Below are 27,235 nucleotides of genomic sequence, written 5' to 3'. Positions count from 1 at the left end.
TTTTCAATTGATTGGGGTCAACTATATAAATCTTAATATTTCATTTTTCTCTATTAAATGTGATATACTAAGTGAGACCGTAAGTCTATTATATCTATTTTTTCTTTTTCTTTGTTTTGGGTGAATTAGTGGGGATATCGGGCCCTACGCATTTTATTAATAAACTAAGAATATGTTATATGAACAATTCTTATACAACCCTTGGCAAGGGAACACTAGCAACATCAGATAAAATGAAAGGCCTTACAAATTCTGGGGGGTGATCACACCACACCGTTGCTTCATTCATAGAAGCAGTTGCATTCGCCAAGGATTCCGCTACTATATTAGCCTCTCCATAAGTGTGTAGGATCCTCCATTGATGATCAGTAAAAGATGTAAGCTTAGATACACAATTAGCCAACATTATGCGTAATTTATCTAAAGAGGTTCGCTACGACGATTTATAGAGTCAACAACAAGCTTAAAGTCACTTTCAATGACAAGAGGTATACAATGCAAGTCCCTTGCTAGGGTATTCCCCTTCTCAAGTGAATGGAATTCTACTATGTTATTAGAATTGTTATTTAACGGAGCTGTAAATGCCGCAATGAAACCACCTGCATCATTCCTAATGATACCCCCACAACCAGCATTACCTGGGTTATGCCTGGAGGCCCCATCAATGTTGAGCTTGAAAACGCCTAGAGGATGACGCAACCAGGTGACATGAATTTGAATAGGGAAGATACCAAACTCCATTGTAGGTTGGGATTGGCAGCAATATTAAATTATAAGGAATGAAATGCCCAATTTTAAACATTCGCCAAAGATCTAACCAAATGAAAAATATGACGTAGTAGTAGCTCCCTAGGTGTTTTTGCCCCATCATGAATCCGAGAATTCTGCTCCATCCAAAGGTTCCAAATGGTAATGGAAAACATATAATTTCAAACAAATTGCATGCCCGTATGTCGAAATCTAAATTTAACCCATTTAACCCAAATCTACTAAGAATAGTGATCAGAGTGCTCCTTCTCTTGGAAGCACAAGGGGCATATGGTAACCGAAAGACGGCCCCTCAACTGAAATAGCGACAAAGTGGGTAACCCTTTCAACTATGAAGACAAGGGCTTTATATTATTTATGAAAAATAAAAAAAATGGTAAAATCAGTATAATAGAACTCAGCAGGGGTCCACTGGGACTAGGCCGATGGGCAAGGCTGAGTAGCCCCAAGCTGTCTGTACAACTTGAACCATATAAAAAAAATTCAAAAAATAATTATAAAAATTGAAAATGCTATACAAACTTATTTTATATGGTTTAGATGCAAGATTGGTGAGTGCTTTTTGCCATAATCGTTATTTTTTTAAATTTTTTAAAAGGAAAAGTATATAAAGGGACCATTTACTTTTCGCACAAGGAAGTCGCAATTACTCTTGTCTATCAGATTTCAAATTGGATGGCCATCAAATTGTCATTGATTGGATTCATAATTCAAAAAAAGAATTTCGAACATTATGACAAATCTCAAGCCATCCAATTTGACATCTAGTGGCTATGAGTAACTTGACCTCCTTGTAACAAAGATAAATAGTTTCACAGTATATAATCCATTTTCAAAATGTCCCAAACTATAAATTGATTTTGTAAATCCATTTTTTCTCTACTTTTTTTAGATTGTTTTGTTTTTCTAAAGTTATTTTAGGTTTGATTTACTTTTATTACATTTTTCAATTTTTTTTTCACATTTTTCCTTCTTTTTTTTATTCTTTTAAGGCCTTTTTAACCTTAAGTGCCAAACAATCAAATTAAAACACACCTTCAAATAGTGTAGAAAGTGTTGTTCCATTATCAAAAATCTTGGGAATGGCCTTAAATTTTATTTTCACATTTAATTATAAAATTTAGAGCTTTAAAAATAGTGCAGATCGAACTAATCTATCAACACTCAATAATTTTGAAAATTGATTGTCTAGAAAATCCACGTGTGCTATTTCCAAGATTTGAAAGCCATTTTTTTTTTATGCCCATACATCTCAAGGTCAAAATGATTAATTTGAGATTTTTGAGCATCAAAACAACTTATTTTCATATGGAATGTACTCTCACCAACCAATTTTCCAATGGGAACACTTGTTTCCTTACATCTAGACTTAGTTAGGTGAGTAACAAACACCCTTGATCTGTAGGTCCAAATAAAGGATGCATACTAGTGTTGTACCGCTTGAGCCTTGATACCTCACCATGATGATGTTTACTGAATGAGTTTTCACGATACTCAAAACGCTCAAAAAGATACGAGTGTTACTGTCTAGAAACTTAAAAAAGACGGTTTCCAAAAAGTTTACCTGAACATGACATATCCGATTAGGAAAGTAAAAACATTTTCAGAATCCAACATGCATTTTAGAATTTGAAATGCATTTCCGAAGTTTCAAGTCTACTTCTAGAAAAACATAGCCTATCAAGATAGGCTACTCATTTTTGAGGTGAAACTTACTCCTCACTTATCCGGGCCGGTTTTTTATCAATTCACTATTTTTTCATGTGTTTTTTCACTAGTTCATTGGTTTTTTTCCGCACAATAAAATGATGATCCAAACCCACCAATTCACCGATCCGGACCAATTTTCAAGATGCCCAATCCAAGTCACCGATCTGTTTTTTTAAATCACTGATTTTAAGTAAGCCCTAAACTTGTCATATGCCCGATAAAAAAAAACAAAAATTTTCACTCTCCAATATGCATTTTGGAATCGTATGTGCATTCCAACAAGTTGCAAATCCACTTGGTTTCTAGAAAAACATTTCAAACGCCAAAAAGGTATTTCAAATCAACAAGTTTATGACAGGCTCCCTATTTTTGAAGAAAGAGAACCCAATTTGTCATTAAATCATGCTAATAACCCTACCATATTGTAAAACTCCTCTTCTAATATTTATGTTCTAGGTGGATAAACCCCAGAGATTAGGCTTTATATACAATACACCTTCAAATAAGTAAGAGAAGATGCTCAAGGTAGGGTTTGTATAATATGATATCATTTACCATACAAATGCTATCATTGTTCATGGTATAAAAGGAAATAAACTGCATCATTGATTAAGAGAAACCATTTCCTATATTAAAAATCACCTCTATACATCATTATACATGGCTATAGAAAGGTGTGCATTAACCAGACCGAACATTCTTTACAAATACATATTTATACAAGTATAGACGCCACATGCTAAGGGGCATCTCGCCCCATTCAAAGACTCTCTCCCTCCCTCCTTCGAGTACAACACTCTTCCCCCCTCTCATGAAAAGAACTCGGAGATTCCTCCTAAAAGCCAACCTCAAAACTCCCAAGTAGATCATCCAAGAGGGGCACATGTACTACCCTCCGAGCTCCCCATGACACAAGGCAAATCCCTTACCATAAGCTTTACACTATGAGCTCCATAAGACTCCAATATCTCAAGGCACTCATTCAAATCTGAATCATTCATCAAAAGCACCCACTCTTCTTCATCATCCAAATACTTGAGCTGAAATGTTCCTATAGATAACTTGAACCTCCTGCCGACTTCCTCAAACAACTGAAAATAGCCCAAACACGGTAGAAATTTGAACCTCACAACATCGTCTTTATACGTTGCCTTCACCGTAACTCTGGAACTGCCGTCTCTCAGATACACTTTGCTTTTGCAACTAACTGGCATAGTGGGGGAGCTAGTCGCACTGCCATTTATCATTGAACCAGAGCTATTTGAGGAATCAGTCATCCCTGATGAGGAGGGCTGGTTGTTTTCCACCATCCCATCCATGGCATAAACCCCATTCTCCAATTCATCGACTGCAGCCAAAGAGCTTGAGCTCCTTGTTCTAATGAGGCATTCAGAGCTCTCTATGCTCATATGGTCTTTATTAGTGTCCATTCTCTCACACGTTTCTCTACCTACAAAGGAACTTCTCAGATTAGTCTGAGAGAAAGCCCAAGGCATTTGTTCAAGGCCAGAACAAAAGGAAGTAGCAGCTTTTGGCTCATCGATAACTCCAATTGGCGAAACACTAACTGGGTCTTTCTCAATCTTGAATGCCATAGGAAGACTTGGGGTCCCTGACAATTCTGTTTTGTTTGAATGCAAAGATTGAAAATTGATTTCTGACTTTCGTATCTCCTCAATAGAAGAAGCGGCTTCCTCTCTGACTTTTTTCTTCGGGGTTACATTTAGGAGCACAATGGGTGAGCTTTTTGGAGAAGTGGAAAATGGAATTTGGTTATCACCATCATGTAATTTGGAAGCGCCTGTTACAAATCCTCCAGTGAGGACATCGAATTTTAAAGAACCTTCAGCTCCCTGAACAGAGTCGATCACAATTTGAAGCTTTCTCAGAGAGCGGTTCACTTTGTTGATTTTGCGAGAAGGCCATCTTGATATTCCATGTTGTCTACATATTCTTTTCAATGTGGTTGGGCATACTGCAAAACACCAAACATTTGATGGAAAATATACAAATCATGACGGATAAAACAAACTCTCTCTTTCTCTCTCTCCCTCTCTCTCTCTCTCTCTCTCTCACACACACACATAAATATTTAGGGTATGCTTGGATGACAATTATCTGGAGTAGATTATCTTATCTGAAATCAATATACTCTTCTTTATGTTACTTTGTTAGTTGTCTAGTACATACGTTTTGTAATTTATAAAGGTACAGTTTATATACAGTCACAACTTACTTGTAGAAGTCAAGTTCTAATGTTCTTGACTGTCCACATTAAGATGGTGTAGATTGACACGTCTTTAAAGACATTGTCAATAGGTGGCAAGTCTTTTAACATAGTGTCAAATCCACACCATCTAAATAAAATGGACAGTTTAGATTACTGTAACCTTACTTCTATAAGGTTGCAACCACATATAAACTTTTTCCTATACATATAATATTATTTAATTATACAAACTTTTTTAGTGTTTTTCAGCTATTGAGTTATTTCTGGCTAAAACATGAGAGTTTCAGAAAATGCCTTTAAATAAAGTAAAAAAAAAATTCAGAAAGATAAACTTATTAAGATAAACTTATAAGTGAAACTGCTTATAAGTATGTCTCAGATAATTTTATGAAGGACACTGATGAACAACAAATAATCTATTATCAGGATCAATTTTATTGAAATAGTGAACTATCAGTGATAACGAGTACATCCAAACACGCACTAGTGATAGTGATAATACGTTCACATAATCTAAAGATGGTAATTTATCCATGATTTCTAGGAATATAAATCATTGACTACAGAAAGACATACCTCCGATGCTTTTCGCAGCATCCTTCAGGCTTCCAGAAAAGTATTGTTGAAGTACACTCAAACTAATGTTCCTTTCTGCAGTGTTACGCTTTCTCTCGAACTGTCTTTTTGAGTCAGTTGTGGTCTATATGATGAAGAATAAATCTACTGTTAGATTATTGATAGCAAATGCAAACTATTAGCTGTAAATGCAAGATCCATCCACAAATGTATGTTTGTTCTTCTTAGCAAAATGGAAATTAATAGGAAAAGCAAATGCTGACAAAATTGCTCTAATTGAGCTCAGGTATAACTAGAAGAATGTCAACAGTGACATTTCTTTTAATTGATATTTAAGTTTGCATCAAAGAGACAAAAAGAACAACAAAAGCTCCATGCCTAGAGAACCCAAAAGAAATCCCTATACAACACTTAACATCTTGTTCAAAAGTCCCTAACCACCAGAACAAGCAGTGCATTCAGCAACATGTGTGCTCATGACCATTTATGTTCACTAGCCATGACCACCCATCACCACATCCATATCACAAATAGCATTAATCTTCAGCACCCACCAATTGTAGATAAATTTACAACCACCAATCAAATATTAATTTAGGATACTCAAATTAGTCTTGTAGTACAACACCTGTTTATCAATACAAAAATACTACTTGCAGTATCAAGCAATAGTTTATATTATACTACACTGTTACTGTTAGTTATGCATTTCTAGATTAAGTAATCGACTAAATGGTATCCTCAGCCCTGAGAACTCCACAGTGTAGATGAGACGTAACACAGATACAAGCACAGGAAATGGCTGTAACTTCACTGGCCATATCGAATTACATCACGTGTGACAGACATCCTTATGTCTACATGCTCTAATTATGTATTATAAAATATATATATCTTTCGAATTTTAACTATAATATAAGAGTATGTGCCATACATATGTATCTCTATTTACTATGCTATTCATATACACCACATACTGGATATGTTCTTGTGTTTACAATTTTTATAGACAACAAAGAGGGAATGGTTACGTCAAGCTGCACAGGAGGACAACCAAAAATTCTTACCTCAATAGGCAAGAGAAATTAAAACAGCAAATAAATGGACCATAGAGACAAGGAAAAAGGGAGACCTAAAATGAGAAAGAATCCACTCATACTCGATACAAGATAGGGAATATGCATCATAATTAGTATCCTTTCGTAGGACATTTGGGTCGATAATCAATGAGAATGGAGGTGCATAAAATTAGGCTCGGGTGGTCGAAGTGAAGATGTGCTTCCCAAGTCTTATGTGGTCGTCGTATTCCAATGAACTGAAGGAAAAATTCTATAGGACGGCTGTAAGACTATCCATGCTTTATAGAGCAGAATGGTGGGCAGTCAAGAAACAAATACCAATAGAATAAAATTAGCAAAGATGAGGATGTTGAGACCGAAGAGTGGCAAGACGAGAAAATATAGAACTTAGGGGCGGCTCCAATTGGCGCTAAAAAAGAGAAAAGTAAACTTAAGTGGTCTGGCAATGTGCAACGTCGATCTAAAACAGGCTCTAAAAGGGCAAGGGGAAGCCCCAAAAAAACGTGAATAGAAGTAGTGAGAATAGATATAGTGGCTTAGAGTCTGACTAGGGTACAACCCTTGATAGAGTGGAATAGTGGAACAAAATTTGTGTTATTGACCCCAAATAGTTGGGATAAGGCTCGGATGATGATGCTGAATTAGTTACCATTCAAACATGACAATAGAATAATTCACATCCGAAGGCTCTACTGAAACCTGTCCTGTGATTTTGGCAAATCCCCTGGACTAAAGCCTATTGAATCAGATTTAGCTAATAGTCTTCCATAATGAAAGAGGCTCTACTCTAGCTTCTACCTCTGTAGAATCACAAAGGTTTGACGAGTTACAAAAATAAGCTCCTCAGACTAGACAGCCTTGGATTTTATTTTCTTTGCATTGTAGGCAGTCCTGGATTTCCATGGAAGCAAACACCTGAAAGAGGTTTAGAAAAACTCTGGCACTTTTCAAATCTTTGTATCTGGCTCAGAATCAATCATGCTATCCCAAGCTAAGATAACTCGATTTGGCCTGGCAACCAATCCACCTATGTACAAGGACTAATCTCGGTGGTAAATAGAGTAGCATTTGTTTTTCTTTCTTTTTTTCCTTTTTCCTTTTTTTTTATTTTTCTTTCTCTGACATCTATAATCCATAGAATTCTAGCCAAGAATTAAGCATGGACCACAGGTTTTACTAAAGTATATTTGATTAGTTCTTTCCATTTTAGAATCTTATGCAGATGAATTGAAATTAAAACATGACTAAAATTATTTTGATAAATTGTCAAACAATTTCAGATCTTATCAAATTTCTTATAACTTCTGCAACAACTTCTTTCCTACTTATTTTCCTGATGAACCCAAAAGCTATGTTTAAATAGGTTAAAATATTTCTGCCAGCAAATTTGGATAAAATTGACAAGCATATGTGGAGAGGTACCCACAAAAAGCCAAACAGAAAATGTTAATAAGACAAGAATTACTAAGCAAGAGACAAGAATTACTAAGCAAGACATTTATCAGGGCTCATCAACAGCATTCCCAGTACTTCACAACCAAAAGATCAAAGTTTCAGAGTTTTCTTGATTTACCCATGAGAAATAAAGTATCTCATATGCACACCGCGCAAACGGTAAGTTCATTTATGATGTAATCAATGGCCCACTTGTACCAGGCTATAAAATGTCACAAGCATTTAAGTACAACAAGGCTGACAACTTCTTATTACACAAGAAGAACCATCATGTAATCACCAGTCAAATGCTTCAAGAGTGGAGTGTCATCACAATGCTACTAAGAAGACTATAATAAGAACCAGAAATAAAATGACTTAGAAGCTGTCATAAAACATAGGCAAATTCATCTACCATTTAATTGAAGAGGGGAACAACTATTTGATGATAAAAATATGAAGGGAAAGAATCATCTTTTAAATCTCCGGGACTATCCTTAATTATTTAGCCAAACAAGAATAAAACGGAAAAAAACAACTCTGGTCAAAACAAAGAGAAAACAATGTCATGCTCCAATGGACTATGAAATACTCATGTGACCGTTGCACATAACTGTCCAATGAAACGACGGACAGTGGAAAGAGAGTGGCACCCACTATTTGAGTCATGTTTTGTTTTGGTGGGTCCCACTTTCCATCACCATCCATCATTTCATTGGACAATGGCGACCAGACACCAATCAACTATGAGTACAACATAAGTCAATTAGATTAGAGGAAATTTTACCTATAAGGAAGTAAAGGAAAAGGACAAAGAACAACAGAATATCCACCTGTTCATGATCCACATCTCCTTCCACTTTGTCCAACACAGGATTCTGAATCCCCATAGCTTTTGATAAAGGTGGATCGGAGCATTTTCCATGCATACCCATCAAAGAAGAACTCTTACGTTCATCCTTCCCAAAAACACCAACGGTATTGCATTCAGCCAACTCTGCTTCAGACACTGTCCTCAAGCTCCGACATATTCTCTGGATGGTGCTTGAAAGGTTATTTAACACAAGCTGTTGTTCTAAACTCCCAGTACAGTTCAAGGGCAAAAAGAACTCTAATACATAGTCATCATCACTAGTGTGAGAACTTCTTAACCTGATTGCCACAGCAGCACAAAGAGCAAAACGGCGAGCATGATGAGCAAGTGGATACTCTAATATATCGTACTCCTTCACATCCTTTGAGAAAAATGGTTTATTGGACTGAAGGGCTTTTCCAACAATTCCCCGCCCTTTCTCAAGGTGGTTCTCAGCACAAGCATCCATGAAACCATCTAGCTGAGGATCATTTGCATAGCATGCAGATTTCTCTATGGATAGGAGAACCTTTTCAAGAGTTTCACCATCTTCTAGTCTTGGCATAAATTTTTGCTTACATGGGGTCCAAGTCTGAGCTAATGGCAACTTATGAGCATGACAAACTGCTCTCAAGAGATCCAATATCTCAGCTAAGGCAGCTTTTCGGTTCTCTGAAATAATCTGCAATGCAGAAGAGGTTGTGAGAAAATAATTATCTTCTTTGAGGGAGTCATGAAATAAGAATATCAAATGACATTTTTCTTTTTGATCCATGATAATATCAGATGGCATGTAGGGTGGAAATAATAGATTACCGGGAACAATGAAGAATATAATAAGTCCATATGGCATACCTGGAAGTGAACTTTAGCTTCTCTACTTCTTAAGTTCACTGCCTGCAAAGCAATTTGGAAATAAATATCAATGTAGCATGCAATATAACCAAACTTGCTTCAAACCAAGGAATAAGTTCCTCAATTATTCAACTACTTGTTCATTACATACTGTGATGCTAGCATAAACACAGAGAAACCAGCATATCAAAATATATAAATAGATATGCGAGCATGTATACAAGTGTTTGTGTGTATATCCATCACAAACATGAGCTATCGGATGTACAAACACGTACATACATAAAAACATATGAAGGTGCAAGCATATGATTGTATTTATATGTGTGTGTGCAGGTATGTAACTATGTATTCTATGTCATGTACGTATTAGGATACCTGGGTGTGCGTGCCCTAGAGTGTATATATCCATGTTATGTATGTATATATGCATATATAGAGGTACGTTTTTATTCATATATGCATGTGTGTGTTCGTGCGACATGCATGTGTTCACGGGAGTACATATCACTGTTATGTATGTTTATATGCATGAATCTATGTATGTACCTATTCAGGTATGCGTGTGTACATGCCACATACATGTGTGTGTGCTTTTGCATATATATATCACGAACTGCTTTTGCGTATAAATTAAATATATCCATTCAGTACTAAAACAAATGTAGGTACGCAGCTTCTATTTCTAAAATGCTTAACTTCAACAAAAAAATGTCCGTAATTTTGTGTTATGCGATAGTACTCAGCTTGTAATTGCTAAACAAGTAAAACCTTTGGAACTTGGATTATTATGACTTTAAATTATGATGTTTTGCCTCACAGTTTAATTTGCTATTTCTGTGGTAGACTATTGATAATGGTTGTTATTTGTGCTAATTGTGAATTGCATGATGTGTATAAGAACTAGTTTCGTTCGATCAAATGGCTTCATTCTTCTGAAATATGAATGTCCTTTTTCACTTGTTAATTAGTGTGATCGTTGTATTCTTGAATAGTTTTGCATCTTTATATTCAATATATTGTTAATTTTTGCATTTCTTTCTCATTTGTCCACATTATTTATGTATTTGAATTTGATAAATGCATGGTTGTTTGATGGATGGGAAAATGATTTCCACATGGAATAAGTAAGAAAAAGTGAAAGAAAAGAAAGATAACACACCTGAAGTGCATGGCAAATGTTCTCCATCTCCTCACCAAAACTTGCCTTCTTCTTTGTCGTGACGAGTTCCAACACTGCCAAGCACGATGAGTCATGAGGCTCAAATACAGGCAAAGCAAGGGACCCATGAACCTCATTTCTTCGAGCATGGTCAGCTCGCAGATACTCAGCTCTTTTGTAATAACTCACATCAGGAGTCCACTCAGGCAATCCAGATATAAACACTCGGCCTGGGAGCCCAGGAAATGCACCTTCTGTTCCCTTAGCCGAAAAGAAAAAACCCCTTGAAACTTCTCTATAACCTGCAAGAATCTGGTCTAGCAAGTAAGGTTGCTCACAAGTAGTAAGAACATATTGGTCCCCTTGCCTAACAGGCATCCAAACTTGTGCAAGAATGTTCCCACCACAGTAGCCCCTAAAAAGAGACAGAGCCTTGAGCAATTTCTCTGAGAGGATTAATCCTGGGGATCTCGGAATGGTGAAATTTTGACGACTATCCATTTGCTTTACCATCCACTCTTTTGTATTGATATTTCTTTTCAAAATTTCCTCATGCTCACTCTGACCCACGAAAGAACCACAGTTGGAACCATTATCTCCTTCTTGCCTAACGGATGGTCTATAACATGAGGCCTTAGTGGGATCGACAGGTGATTTATAGACGTATTGATAAGTATTCTTCCTATCATATGCATCACTCTTAGTATTAGTTTTAAAATACGGAGCTCCAGCTATCACTTCCTCTTCAGGCGAAAAAGGACGAGGATAAAAACTAGCAGTTGGATTTGTAACCGGATCTCTATATTCCAAAGGAACACCAAACCCGACGAGAGAGTTACCAGTTGCAGGATTGCTATTTGGGTTTGAAGAAACAGGTGCATAATAAGTAGGTACATCACCAATTGGGTACGAATTGTTAAACCCATATACTGGAGAAACTTGATCTCCAGCCACAGAAGGCTCAACATAGCTATCAAAATCCATGATTTCAGAAAAACTGAACGAGTCTTCGACTCCCATATTGTCTGGTACAGAAGGGACACCTTGAGAAGAACACCAAGGACCAGTCCCTGGCGCCCTATGAACAAATAGGTGGTCCATTTTTCTCACTCAAGCTTCCTTTCAACTACCGTTCACAACAGTAAGCTAATTACTAAGCCTACAACTTCTACCTCTACAAAAAAAAAGCATTCCTTATGCACTCAAAAGAGGAAACCCCACAATTTGGTATACAAAAAGGAATCCCATAACCCAAACACAAAACTGTTGCATCCGCAAATCCTTACCATTATGATACGAAGTATTAGACACTGTGAGTTGTTTTAATTGAAAGAAACCCCTAGATTCTGTACACAAGACCACGAATTTTCTAAACCCAGCTTTCCAGAACCCCAAAGACTCTTTGCACCTACAAGAATTTGAGAAACCATGGTAGTTCTTTGACTTTGGTTACATATTCAAACATGACAAAAGCTATTTCTCTCACCCAAACCGATTAAACAGCTTGAACTGAATAAATAGCTCGAACAAAGGGCCCCTGCCCTTCCATAAATAGAAACAAAACAAGCCGCAATAAAATTACACAGATTCAAAGCACCCATGTAACTAATTGAATCATTCTCCATGAAATCCAGTTCAATCCATCGGAAAGAGCTCCATCCAAGCGCCAACCTTTTCGACTGAATGCAATTAATCAAATAACACAGAGCTGAGGCCTCCACTGGAGCGAAACCCTAGACTGTTCTATTAAGAGGGGCGACAAACTGTGAACTTTCTAAATAAGGAAACATCGAACTCTGAGCTTTCAAATCAGCAGGACCACTGTTGTATCCATCTTTCATTCCCCAAACAACGAAACCCTAGCTTCAAAGGTCCAGACAAATATGGGTTTTCTTGCCAAAAAAAGTAAAGGCCAAAAATGTGGATATCCACCACGAAAACCCAAAAATTTACATAGGGAGAGAACAAATTAGGGCAAGAGTTAGGGTTTATTGTTACCTTAAGGTTGAAGAAAAAGGGTTGGAATTGCTCAGCGAAGATTTTGATGAGTTGTGAGCCAGTGGACCTTGTTAACAGAGGAGCAGTAAGTAAACCTTCTTGTTAACATGTTAGCAGCAAATGGGTAAAATGGAAGGATGTGTTATACAAATGGCCTGGTAATTCGGTATAATTTCAATAATGGTGCCACGTGATAAACTTGGATTCCCTCCCTCTAGAATATAAGAAAGAATATGAACCTGGATGGAAGGCTTTCTGTGTACATGTATGGGCGTGTTTGATAATAGGAAGTTGCTTGAACATCAAAAGTTACTTGTTACTGTAGTTGTTTGATAAAGGTTAGTAGTTTAAAATAATGGTAAGTTCCCTGTAGATCTTCTCCCACTATAGGCTTAAACAAAGTTCCGTCTATAATGACGGAACTTCAAATGGGAAGTTCGATGGAGAAGTTCCTCCCGTGAATACAAGACCCTTGCTTCCTCTGACAAAGCTCTCTGTTCGTCTCTCTTCTCTGTTTCTCTCTGCTAATAATTCGATGGAGAAGTTCATCCCGTGAGCCTAAGACCCTCGCTTCCTCTAACAAAGCTCCTTGTTCCTCTCTCATAAAGCTCTCTTTTCTTTGTCTCTCTCTAATGACAAAGCTCTCGGTTCCTCTCTAATAAAGCTCTCTCCTCTGTGATGAAAACCGTAGGATAGGTAAGTGGTTGGACAAGCACTTTGTCTCTCTCTATATAGGTAAATGTTGGACAATAATTGAACTAGGGGTAGAAATGGACCCAGACCCGATCCGGGACTCGACGGGTAGATCCAATCTAAGTCTGGGTATAGGTACAAATTTTATACTTCAACACTATTTGAGTTTGAATTTGGTAATATTTTTTGGGTCTCAATAAATAAAATTTATTTATTTCGAACAATCCCAATGCGTTCGTCTCCGACTATTTCGAACACAGGGAAAACTAGATTGTGTGGAATATTAATCTTCCATACAGTAGGATTTCATACTCTATTTTTGCTGAATTCTCTGACTTATTGAATCTACTTAATGATATTTATATTTCTCACAATGCTGCTGATGAGATAGTGTGGGGATATTGACACAGTGTGAGATAGTGTGAGATAGTGTGGAGACTATTCGGTTAAGTCGATGTATCAATTACTGTTTCATGATCGATGGAGGTGGACTATACCTGAAGTTGTTGTGGTTTGGAAAATGGCATTTACCTCTTAAAGTTCGAGCTTTCTATGGATGGCAGTTCAAAACAAAGTTCTGACAGTTGATAATCTCATAAAGAGGAGAAAGATCTTGTCAAATGCATGTTTGTTGTGTAAGGAGGACGGTGAAACATGTGTTCATTTATTTCTCCACTGTCCATTCACTTCTAGAATCTGGAGTTGTTTTTTTTGTCAGCTTGGATTGCAATGGTTATGCCGTTAAAGGTTGAGGGTCTACTTTCAAATTTGTCACTTTCTTTTTTACCTCAGTTACGTTTGATAACATGGAAAATCACGAGAGGCGTGATCTTGTGGGAGGTGTGGAAGGAGAGGAATAGAATAACTTTTGATGGGTACAAGGCAGCCTTTTGAGAAATTTATGAAAAATGATTTTGCATTCAGTTTGGTTTTATCTTTCTATGACAAAAGGAGGACATGATATTTAAGAAGTGGATGTGAGGAGAAATTTGCCAAATCTTTTTCAGATAGGTTTCATTAAATACAAGCCTAAAGGAAGATAAGTCGGGCCGTTGATGAAGTTTTTAAGCTCAACTTTGATGGCAGTTCATTAGAGAATCCAAGGCTTACGGGCTTTGGAGGTGTGGTTAGATCTTGGAATAGTAGTATTATCTTTACGTATGTTGGTCCTCTTCGTGAAAGAACTAATTACGCAGAGCTTTATGTACTTCTTCAAGGTTTAAAATTTTTGGTGGCTAGGAATCTAGGCCATTACTGTATCATTGAAGGGGATTCTCTAAATGCCTTCAATTGGTGCAATAGGAAGAATAAGTCTCCTTGAGAGTTGATATTGGTGCTATTACAAATTTGAGACATTGCTAGTTCTTATGTATTCTCCTTTGTGCATATGTATAGGAAAGCTAATAGGCCGGCATATTTTCTTGCAAAAGGGGGTACATTTTTATCTGAGATTTTGGTATCTAAGTCTGTAATCTCTTTTTAGATCTTTAATGTAATCTTTGATTTCTGTCAAATAAATAAAAATGAATAAATAAATAAAATATATTTAAATATAATTAAATATATAAATATTTTACTATTCAGATTCGATCGTCTGGTCGGGTCCATTCAAGTTCAGGTCTAGGTCCCATATTATTATTTTTTTGGTCCAATTCTAGGTCCACCCGAACCCGATCCAACCTGTTACCACCCTAAAGTATTCGAACTCTCTGTATCTTTATGTTTGAACATGCTATCATACTCACTGACTCACTCTCTCTCCCTCTCTCCATCCATGTTCAAACTTTAAATATGCACTCCGGTCTTTTTTTTTTTTTTTTTTTTGAAATTCTATCCTAAGCTCGGCTAGGTCTCAAAAGCCTTGTCAGCCTTGTCCCAACCATAGACAAGGCCGTGGTCTAGATTTGGCCGTGGTCTAGATTTGGCTTGAGAGGCCACCGGTAGGTGGCTCGCTCAGCCAGTTTAGCATAAAGCTAACCTAGGCAACCTTGACGTAATATTTTTTAAAGAGCGCCGCTTGTTGTATAAGATCGCAACCTTACTTTTATAAATAGGTTGTGATGTTATACATTGTCCTGTTTAGCCAAAAATTGAGCTAGGTGAGACAAAGTACATTTTTTTATTTAAAGGTGTAGCTTATATAACGTGACAACCTTACTTCTGCAAATCAGGTTGTGATATTATGCATTAATTGGACCATATAGATGCAATATATATTTTAAGACAATGTTACAAAATAACATGTCTTTTAAGATAATATAAATTTATACCATATTTCTATAAGTAAAATTACAACCTCATATCAAATTTTCCTTTTTTTTCAAAAGGTAAAGGCCTTGAGACCAGAGCATCGAGTTTATTTTAGTTTTTATTTTTTTTGTTATGACTTCTTGTTTGCTACAGTCAACTAGCTTAATGCCATAATCAATGTTTAGGATGCAACCCAAGCTATCCAATTTGACATTTAAAGACTAAAAATAATCATAACATCCGGTAACAAAGATAATTAGTCTATATATATGATCCCCCTCTAACATGGGAAATGATTAGAAATGCACTTGGATGAAAGAGGAACCTCTCTATAAATTTACACGAAATAAGATTCTCTTTCCATGCATGGAGAAATGGTTTGAGGGTTAGATATGTATTTAGATTAGAGTGCGGTTTGCATAGAGCCTAGATTGTAAACAATCAAATTAGAGCCTACCTTCAAATAGTGTCTTTAAATGTGATTTTAATATTGGAAACATCATTGATAGCCTTAACATTCATTTTCATACTTATTTATAAAGTTTAAAACTTCAAAACTAATATCGATCGACATATCTATGAAAACTTGAAAATCTTAAAAATTGTCGGTCCAAAAATACATTACAAAATACACTATTTTCAAAACTTGCAATCCATTTTTTTTCTCATGTCCATACATCCTGATATCGAGATGGTCAATTTGAAGATATTTGAGCATCAAAACAACACTAGGGAAGTTTTGTAGGTAGGCTAAAATTTGATTGTTTATAGACTCGGTTCTATATAAACTTTTCCCAAATACAGTGGAGATGCATTTTCAACGGAATAAAACCTCTCTCTACTCACTCTCTATAATTAGTCGAAGCGCACTTAATCAAGTAGGACTCTCCCTCTAGTCCCGATCTATCAACCATCAATTGATTCATAAATTGAAATGCACTCGATTAAAGGAAACCTTTCTCTCTCCTCTCAAATATACGTTGGAACTCACTAGAACCAATGGGAATGGAAATACGGGTGGCAATGGACCCGACCAAGTTTCAGATATAGGGTCCAAGATTTGGATCTGGCCGGTTGGGCCCAGGTCCAAATATTAGACCCGAACAATATTTGGGTATGTTCACGGTGACTCGAATAGTGTTATTATTTAAATAATAATATTTAATTAATATTTCACTAAATATAATTATATTTTCAGTTATGATATTTAAATAATTGGTGGGGTTTGTATAGAGCTGAGGCTCTAAACAATAAAAGTAAAGCGCTCTTTCAAATAGTGTCGAAAAATGTGGTTTTAATATTGGAAATATTTGCTACAGCCTTTAAACGTATTCTCATCTTTAATTATAAAATTTAAAGCTTAAAAAATAGTGTAGATTGAGCATATCTATGAAAATCTTGAAAATTGACAGTAAAAAAATGTATTACAAGATGCACTATTTCCAAAACTTGACATCTATTTTTTTCTCATGTCCATGCATATTGACGTCGAGATGATCGATTTGATGATATTGAAGCATCAAAACGACCTCTTCTAATAATATTTTTTAAGTAGGCTAAAATTTGATTGTTTAGAGCCTCGGCTCCATATAAAATAATACATGTAAATAAATAAATAAATAAATATATATATATATATATATATATATATAGGTCCGGGTCGGATTTGACCCAACCGAACCCGTTGCCGCATCTACTTGAGAAAGAGAAGTGGAAATAGCATTAGATCATGAATAGCAATTAAGCACGGGAAGGTTTTTAAAACGTGAAATCCCATACTCAAGGTTTTGTTTTGTTTTTTATGTTTTTTATTTTATTTTATTTTAAGACTACTAGCTTAAGAAATACTCTCTCTCTCTCTAAATCAACAACTCTATCTCCCTCTATCTCCATCAATCTCTCTCTAAATTAACAATTAAAAGACTTGTACTTTTGATATGAAAAAATAAAATTCTGGAAGCTGGTAGGAGTGTTCGAAGCCCATAGAGCGCGTATAGCATATTCCTGCTGGAGCTGACTGTGGAATAGCTCCCTCAGCGGCTCGGCCGCCCAAATAGCCACTTGGGAGGACTTTTTATTTTTTTGTCAAAATTTTTGGGATCTATCTGAGTCTCACTAGATGATTATTATAAAGAAAACAATTGGATTTTAAGTTGTTGAACATCTAGGTCTTTTCCCTCAAACATTGGATGGTACCTGTGCAAATATTATTATGTCATTTTTTTTAAGGCACATAGAGTACAATTTTTTTTTTTTTTGAAGATGATCATGGATTTTTAAATTCATGGCCATCATCATCTTCCAAACCTTATCCCAACTATTTGATGTCAAAATCTTTTATGTTATATCTCTAAAATTTTAAATCTAAAAAATATTCCTATTTCCTAATATGAGTTCTCTCTAAGGGACGTTTCTTTTTGCATTTTTTTCCTTTTTCCCCTCTCGGTGAAGTCAGCGGGGACATGTCATGCGGGAGCATAAAAATCTTTTGACTTTTCCATATTCACGTTTTGTGTTATCTTATCTCTAATTTGTTGGTTGGATTCTAGCTTTCTAATAACAATTATTTGATTATGTAACCTTTTTTACCCATGTAACAAGGTCCGTGTGATTATAGTGTTTTGGCACGTGTTGAACATACAAGAAATTATCTTTCTCTTTTAGCGTTATTTTAAACATATTATTAATATTTAATGTCATCTAGAATCCCACCTTCTATTTTATCTAAATGATGGAGATATTTAGTGTCATTTAGAATCCCACCTTCTATTTTATCCAAATGATGGACGAGCCTCGCATCTAAAAAGTTGGTTTTAAAATTAATGCATCGATAAGCATCAAACTTCATTCTCACTTACACTTTCAAAACGATTAATGTTTCTGATACTCGTATTTGTACATGTGCCAATACACATCTCAATACCAAGGACTATTTCATAAGTTTAAGGGAAATTATAGAAACCCTAAATCAAAATTTCTACAAAATAGGACCTTCCACTAATTTTGTTGTGAGCCCAATGCATTATTACTATTTTTCACTTGCATTAAGTATGTGAATTATTTGGAGCACTTTGCATGGAAATGTCATTACAGTGTGTAAAAATTAGTTTAAAGTCTTTTTTTTTTTTTCTTTCTATTTCATGTGAATTGAGGTGAATTCGGCACTTGGAGAGGAAATTTAAAATTATAAAACAAGAAAAAAATTAAAATAGTGAGAGAGAGGATTAAAAAAAGTGGAATAAGACATGTGGTGGAGAGAGTGAGGATAGAGTATATTTCACGATCAAAATATAACAGGGAGAGGAGATGAAATCTTTCTAGGACTGGAGTATACAAATTAAAGGTTGATGTTCGTATATAGCACACTCATATTGTAGAAGGAATGCGCACCTCTAAAATTTGTTTGGAGATGTAATTTTAGTGTCAAAAACTTTATGATAACTTGAAATATACTTTTATCCTTAGTTAACAAATTTAAAATATACAAAATTAGTATAAATCAAGCGTATTTATAAAATATTGAGAATAGATAATCTAGATAACTTGTTCCAAGATGTGCTTTCTTTAAGACAATTTTTTTCTTATTCACGTCAACACATCTCAAGGTCAATATCATCAATTGCAGGATTCTCTAGCGACGGACCACCCTCTTCTAGAAGATTTTTGAGGTGTACCTTGCTTCAATAGTTTAAGATTGCAACTTTGTATAAAATTTATCTATAATTAATAAGGATTAGGCTTTGGTGTGTCAATCAACGCACTCATTCCTATGTTTCCCCTTCAAAAATTTATCCTCAAAATTGATTTTAGATTCAAAATTTCACATGTTAATCATCCCAAACACCACAATATGAATATAAAAAAAAATAAACAAAAAAATAAATAACTTCAAAAGTAGTTTATATTGATATTTTTTATGCACAGTCCCATTTCATTATATTTCAACTATATATGCCAAGGTCTAACATGGAAATGTATGTCCAATGATTTAGGATGTGATAGAAATCCAAGGTTTACCAGGCAAACTTTCAAATATCAAAGAAATTTAAATAGCATAATGAGGAAAAAATTATCAGGTACTTGTCAGAAAGGTAGAGAGAGAAAATAAGTTTCATATAAGAAGAGAGAGAGATTCCCACAAGGAAGAGAGAGAGGTTTTATGTATGGATGGAGAGATATGTTCTTTTACCAGTTTAGTCTAAAGTATAAATTTTGTTTGGTTGAAAATCAGTCAAAATTTGATCTATTTTAGTAAGTCGGATATCGTGATTTTGAATGGTTTAATTAGTTAAACAAAGTTGATATATATATTTATTATTTTGAACTATTATTTTTAAATTCTGGTCCAACCAGCCTGCGAAACCGACTTTAATTGTACCAAACCTATCATCCGTTCAATAGCTGATCTAATCAAATAAGTTTTAATTTAGATCGGACTACTGACCTATTCAATGGCATGTCCAACCTGATAACTGTGGTGCCATAGATATACCCAATACTATGCTCCTGTGAGAGCATAGTGTATATCCACTGCCTTAGAAAGAAGACGTACTTGAGAGATTTATTTTTCATTTGAATTTTTGGGAACTCCTTAAGAATCACCAGACTATTATTCTGGAAAGAGAAAATTTATTTTAAGTTTCTTAACACTTGGATCTCACGTTCTGAAAATTGGACGATCTCTATTCAATAATGAAATAATATTTATTTCAAGTTCATATAGGGTGCACTTAAGATATTTTTTTTCTTGATGTTGATCCGATGGATTCAGAGGCCATGGATTGGGCTGAGTAACTTAGGCGAGGTTTGAGTAATCGACACAGTTCAAGATGCATTAAAAAATAAAAAATACAAAAACAATTCCAAAAAATATGTTTAAAGTAAATTTGAATAAAGCATATGTAAATGAGATTTAAAAAGTATACTGAAAAATGGATTTGAAAAAATCAATTTGTGGCCAAAAGAATTTTTTAGATAATATAAAAATAAAAATAAAAATGAAATGTAAAAATAAATATTCATAGTGAAAACACTTCCAAATCTTTGCCAAAACTATAGAAAGTATAAAATCATATATTACAAATAATTGTTTTATTGTTGGATTTTTTATATTCTTTTGAAGGTCTCAAGCTTGACCACCAAACTCTAATACTCGGGCCCAAGCCCGATTTACTCAGGAAAGTCCGGGTTGTCTCACCGGCGTAGTCCAACACTGTTAGAATACTCCGGTGGGAGTATAATATATTTTGGCGCCCTTCCAAAATAATTGAGAGCACAATTGCAATTATTTGAAGTGACAAGGGCGTTTTAAAAGTTAGCATTACGCTCCATTGATACTGATGGAGATGCCTCTCCTGGGATCTGGAATCTAGTGCGGTAGGGGATTGGATTCCTCACTCCACGTCAGCATCACAAAGGACATCTTTTTCTTTATTTTTTAATCCCACTGACACCTGCAATTTTGTGTCACAAAAAATAGTTTTTTTAAGTCTTGTACTTTTGAACTTTGTCCTTAAATCATTTGTTTAAGTCTAATTCCCCTAAAAACCACAACCCAATTTTTCCAATTATTCCATCACTTATTTAAATCTAGCACTTTTTTGGGTTTCTAGGATTCACTTTTTTTGTTTATGGTAATAAAAATTCATTTGTAGTTAGAATTGTGCAATGGGAGTTTTACTTTTTTGAAAATAACTTTGGTTTTGTGTTTTCAATAACCCTTTTATTTTCTCTCTTTCTCTTTTTTATCAAAATTGTTCTTGGAAATTTGAATGATTCATAATGGTTATCTGGAAAATCATTAAGATGATAAAACAAATTAATTTTTAGTATTAGTGAGGTTACTTTATAAGACTATCCTCACTCAGGTACTCGAAAATCTCATTTACATACACTTAAATTCCCTTTTTTGAGATTTAATGTGTATTAGTAATTTGATTTCCCTTAAGCTTATCAGATCAAATGATGTAAATACTCCTAGATGATCAGGGTTAAGAACCGTAACAAGGATTCAAATAATACGAGTGAATCTCAGGTTTCTAATTCTAAACAAGTGGTATTATTTACCATCATTTCATCATACCACTTAATTCAAGATAAATAACTATATTACCTCTCCATGTCAAGCATATGTCCATGAGAAGGAGAACATGTTCAGAGGTCCTATGAATAATGTATTTTAGGTTCCTAGGCATATATCCAGAGCATTCATTCGAAATTTGGCATGTTTCGCTTTGGCGCAAACAAACAAAAGGTAAATGCCCCTCATTGTTCCAATTTAAGAACCCAAAACAATACATTTAATATGAAAAACTTTTTATGGATTCTTAATCCTGAACATATATGAGTATTATTTGTTATTTGACATAGTCGTTCAAGTGGGGCCAAATAACTGAAACAAGCAGGGACAATTTAGGTATTTGTAATTTCTTTTCGAGGGGTGAAACAAATATTGTAAAGTCCCCACTCTAATGCTAAATCGGTTGATTTGTCCACTCAACTATTATTATTTTTTAGGTGATGTGTTTGCCTTTTTATATATAAATATATATATATATATATGGAAAAAAGGATTAGTTTATTTTAGGTGATGTGTTGGCCTTTTGTTTTATATATATATATGTGGGAAAAAAGATTAGCTTACTAGTTAATATGAACATATTAGACCAATGATTCAGATTGAATTTAGGCCGATTTGACGATCACATATGTATGATAGTATTTAAATTTTACTTCTTTTTTTTTTACAAATTCAAATCATTTGAAAACTTAGGTGCGTGCTCTTCTCATCAAGATGCACCTAATAAAAATATATATAAAAAAATATTCATAAAAAAAATAACCAAAATACCTCTCAAATTTTTTTGGAGGTATTTTGATCAATTTATTTCATGTAAAATATTTTTTTGATATTTTTTAAATATTCATCTATTTTTTATGGACACACGCCTAAAATTTCAAGTGATTTGGACTTGTAGAAAATGAAACTAAAATTCAAACACCGCCTGATATCTGTGATCGTTAGATCGGCTCAGATTCAATATAGAACGTTGGGCTCATATAAGCTAGTAGGCTAATCCCATATTATATATATATATATATATATATATATATATATATATATATATATATATATATATATATATATATATCGAGAGAGAGATGAACACTCTTCCCAACGCCCATAGACGAAATGAACAGTGATTTCGTCTACTCTCATTACCATCCAAACTTTATTGCACGGTCATAGTTGTCTGATAGTGTTTCAATTTTCATTGTTTTTCTACAAATCTAAATTACTTTAAATTTGAAACCTATATATATCTTAGTGAGGTGCACTTAATAAAAATATGAAAAAAATAATTTGTAAAATATAAATTAATCAAAATATCTCTAGAAATTTATAGGGGTATTTTAATCAATTTATATTACAAATGATTTTTTCATATTTTTATTAGGTACGCCTCACTAAGATGTATGCATCTTCCAAATTTCAGATCATTCCGATAAGTAAATAAAAAATTAAAAATAAAACAGTACTGAACTGTTGTGACCATGCGATGAAGTTTGGATGATAATAATGATAAACGAAATTACTGTTTATTTTCAATTTGTAGTATCTTATATATTTATTTTCCCTCAAATTATTTTCTATTTCTCCTTGCTTTTGTACCTCAAATCCCAATGATGCATGGGCCCACATCCTCAACTATCACTTTCTTACCGGGGAAAATTGCCCCCATTGTCCTAGTAAGCATCAAAGCCCAAATAAATACCCTAAAAGTAAAACCCATGCACATACTATTTCAAACCAAACCAAGACAACTAGAAGGAGGGAGTCATAAAATGCATGATAAGTATAAGTTTGACTATTCTATTATTTTTTTAATTGTCTATTTTTCTTTTGTTTTTTGTTCTTACTGACCCACCAAAAGTTTTTGTCCTCAAGTTAGAATATTTTTCCCCATCTAGATCCTCACTTGATATGCCATGTTCAAGGAGCTCAAAACCGTCATAGTTTGGTTGATGGTAACAAAATGGGTCTACCACCAACCCTAGGGCTGAGTTGTTGAATCCAAATAGGTGGGACTTTCAAATGCAAAATTAATAAATTAATTATTCCCACACCCACATTTAGAGGAGAAAAATAACCTAAGGGTGGGTCGATTTTGGCACCTTCACATCCAAGGTTCCAAATACCATCCAACCCGCACCCAAAAAACTAAGGGGAATTATGAAAAACATACTTTTAATTTCGTCTAATTGGAAAAAAAATCCTTAAATTTCATAAACCTCATCTACACTTTTTTTTGGGCACATTTTGATCAAAATAATTGTAAAGCCCTAGTATTACGGTACTTTAAACTCCATAATGACTACCCCATTTTATACGACATTTTAAATGCCATGATAACTCGAAGTATGTTAAATGCTAAAATTGATGAAAAGGGGTACGGACAATATTTATGAAAGTTGAGAGTTTTTTTTTTTAATTTGTCAAAAATTAAGGTATATTTATGATAATTTCTCAAAAAATAAAGATAAAAAAATGCCAAAAGATTTTATACGCCCACCGGATTATACTGACCATTTACACCCTCGCATAAAGCCCATATAGCAGTAATTTTAAGACTCTAAATTTCGGGGATGTAACCAGCTCACTAAATAAAAGAAAAAAATTATGAATTGATATCTATATGTACGAGACAAAATAATGTTTCAATATTAAATAAAAACCGTAAAATTTTTGGAGGGTAATATTTGAGTGTCAAAAAATTCAAATTTCAAAACTTTTATTTTGAAAATAATCATCCAGTGATTCTTAAGTAGTTTCCAAAATTTCAAACTAAAAAACTCATCACAAGAAGATATTTTGAGTGATGGAGTAGATGTGTAATGCTCCTAACAGAGCATAGTATACCCGCTCTAAAATAATTGATGAGAAGCCCCACTCATTCAATCAAGTTAGTTAAATTTTTATTTTATTTTTTTATTTTTATGGGTCCATTCACTCATATATTGCATGATTTTCAAGGGACTCAAGTCCCAAATTACATATGAAGCCAATGCATAGCTTAGAATGAGTTTGGAGCTCCAAAACAGTGCATATCTCATGATATTTGAAAAATTAAAAAGAACTGTCCAAAATAAAAAGTACAAAAATGGACCATTTTCAAGACTCAAATTTTATTTAATAGTGGTGGTCGAAATGATAAATGTGTAATTTGTAGATCCGATATCTATCTCCAATATAAATCTCAGAATGGTGGACTCACTATAGCAGGTAAGTCTCTGGACGCACCTAATCCCTGCCCAGTTTTTAAAAGTGGTTTCTCCGACAACCAATCATGGAAACCAATATATGCAAAACAACAATAAACCCATTTAATAAACTGTAAAAAGCTTGTATAAAGTAAATGGGTGTCATATTTAATGGCAATTACATGGTTGTGAATTGATAGCCTGTCGTCGCATTGGTAAACGGGATCATTGTGGTTTATTGGCTTCATTACCTTTACCCTATGAGAGATATGCATTCATGTTGGACAATATGGATTTCATGTTGTTTTCTTGTCCATGATATGAATGATCTAATTTTAAAAGTAAACTATTTTAAAAGTAATATATTTTAAAAGTAAATTTTATTTATATAACTACTTTGCATCACTCTATTGAACTTGAGTTCGTTTGTGGGAAAAAACCACGCTATTGATTGAAATCCCAGTGACTGGATCCCGATCCGGATCGGAATCATCGGTTGGGAAATTTGGGTCTCCCAACCCCCCCCTTTGAATCGTTGATATCATTATTTTTACCAAAATTTTGTTGATTCAAATCATTGATATGGCCGATTCATATCAGTCCTTTGGAGGGCCAATGCACCTTGACGATCCAAGTTTTAAAATATTGAATTTAATTGAGGGCTACCTTGTTGATTTGCGAAGTGATATAGGACAACTTTGAGACCAGCTTTGATTTATATGACGGAATGTTGAACAGTAAAAAAAACATCCCCATATAATGAGTGTAGCTGAGATGAGAATGTTAAGATGGATGAGTGGCTAGGAGGGGTAGAATTCGAAATAAATACATTTAAAAGAACTTAGATATGACTGGCTCCAATAGGCGATAAGATAAGAGAAAGTGGACTTGGGTGGGCTAACCATGTGCAACACAAACCTAGTATAACACATATTAGGAGGTACGAGTTGATTTCAGCAGAAGGCTAAAAAAATGCAAGGGATAGGTTCAAAAGGATATGATTGGAAGGAGTGAGAAAAGATATGTGGACATATGGCTTTATTGAGGTTATGACCGTTGAAAGAGCATAATAGCTGACCAAGATTCATGTAGTTGATATCAAATAGTTGAGAAAAAACTTTGATAATGATATCAAACATTTAAATTAAGTTCCTTTCTGTTATACAGAAAAACTACTTCTCTTTTTCTGCTATGGCCATTTGGACTTGTGCTTCGAAGAAAAATATAGGGAAAATATTCGCGGGCCACATACCTTTAAAAACCATTCAAGGTTAAGACATCCAAATTAACACTGAAAGATGTGTACTTCTTAAATTTTCATTTCCCTCCGATATCTCCTAAAAAATATTGTAAAAAGTACCCAACTTGTTCCTTTTCTAGGTTGGGAACCTAGACAAGTATGGATATTTTAATAAGGGTGAGGTTTATACAATGATACCTCCTTATATTGTATAAGTAAGGTGCACCTATAAAATTTTCATTTCCCTCATATATATCCCAAAAAATATTGTAAAAAATACCCAACTTGTTCCTTTTCTAGTTTGGGAACCTAAACAGGTAGGGATATTTTAATAAGGGTGAGGTTTGTACAATGTTACCTCCTTATATTGGATAAGTAAGGTGCACCCATAAAATTTACTTAGAGATGTCGTTTTGGTGTCGAAAATTTTATGAAAGCAAAATCTTTTTTTATCATCAGTTATAAAATTTTAAATTTAAAATGTAGTACAGATTGAGCAGATCAACAAACACTTGAAAAATATTGAAAATAGACGGCCCAGATAACTTGTTGCAAGATGCACTATTTTTTGAACTTTGTATTATTTGTTTCTTCATGTCCATTAATCTCAAGGTCGAGATAATCAGCTTGAGGGTTTCCCTATGGCGAAACACTCTCCAGTACAGGATTTTTGAGGTGCACCTTACTTCAACGGTATAAGGTTGCAACCTTATATAAACTTTCTCCTTTTAATAATTTATCCTCTCGTTTGTAATCTTAACTAAATAATGCTTATTGTGGATAGATTAAATTATTGAAATGCCCCTACTTGTTCAGGGTTTACTACCCTAAGCAAGAGCAATTTGGATATTTGTAAGATATAGTTTGAAAGTACCTCCATGAAATAATAATTGAAATGCAAACCCTCTAAGGTAAATTGCGATATTTGACCCCCTTAGTGATCTATAAAGGGGTTGGACCAGCTATCAATCTAGTAAAGGATCAAATTCAGTCAAAATTGGTTCGATTTTTTGTCAAATTACTTGGATTCAAGTTTGAGAAAAACAAAAGAAAATATAAATTATAGTTTAATTTTGTAAAATACTATTAAAAAATCTACAACTTTATTTAACCAGTTGAACTGGCC

The 27,235-nt window shown here is 34.4% G+C and overlaps 1 protein-coding gene across 2 annotated transcripts; it reads right to left on the bottom strand.

Moving 5' to 3' along the window:
- Window positions 1-3,087: 3,087 nt before the first annotated feature.
- LOC148778915 (protein NLP9-like) lies at window positions 3,088-13,367 on the bottom strand. 2 transcript variants are annotated; one of them, XM_088857179.1, is made up of 5 exons: window positions 10,668-13,367; window positions 9,506-9,547; window positions 8,631-9,332; window positions 5,285-5,408; window positions 3,088-4,453 (listed from the first exon to the last, which is right to left on the bottom strand). In XM_088857179.1, exons 1-5 carry the CDS (start codon window positions 11,766-11,768, stop codon window positions 3,345-3,347), a joined length of 3,078 nt encoding a protein of 1,025 aa, XP_088713305.1. In that variant the 5' UTR covers window positions 11,769-13,367; the 3' UTR covers window positions 3,088-3,344. The 2 variants fall into 2 exon arrangements, with proteins under 2 accessions (XP_088713305.1, XP_088713304.1); XM_088857178.1 differs by having other exon boundaries at window positions 9,467-9,547; window positions 10,668-12,963.
- Between the last annotated feature and the right edge of the window lie 13,868 nt (window positions 13,368-27,235).

This window comes from Amborella trichopoda, unplaced genomic scaffold, assembly GCF_054954075.1.
Source record: "Amborella trichopoda isolate Santa Cruz 75 unplaced genomic scaffold, AtrichopodaSantaCruz75HAP2 v2.0 scaffold_1017, whole genome shotgun sequence".
Taxonomy (NCBI): domain Eukaryota; kingdom Viridiplantae; phylum Streptophyta; class Magnoliopsida; order Amborellales; family Amborellaceae; genus Amborella; species Amborella trichopoda.
The sequence above is the reverse complement of the archived record's forward strand: the minus strand, read 5'-3'. Positions and strand labels throughout refer to the sequence as shown.

Coding starts and splice junctions, on each gene's coding strand:
- LOC148778915 (XM_088857178.1), bottom strand. CDS start 11,768: ATGGACCACCTATTTGTTCATAGGGCGCCAGGGACTGGTCCTTGGTGT. Junction 9,333..9,466: donor TATATTCTTCATTGTTCCCG/GTAATCTATTAT, acceptor TCTGCATTGCAG/ATTATTTCAGAGAACCGAAA. Junction 5,409..8,630: donor GAGATGTGGATCATGAACAG/GTGGATATTCTG, acceptor TTCATCATATAG/ACCACAACTGACTCAAAAAG.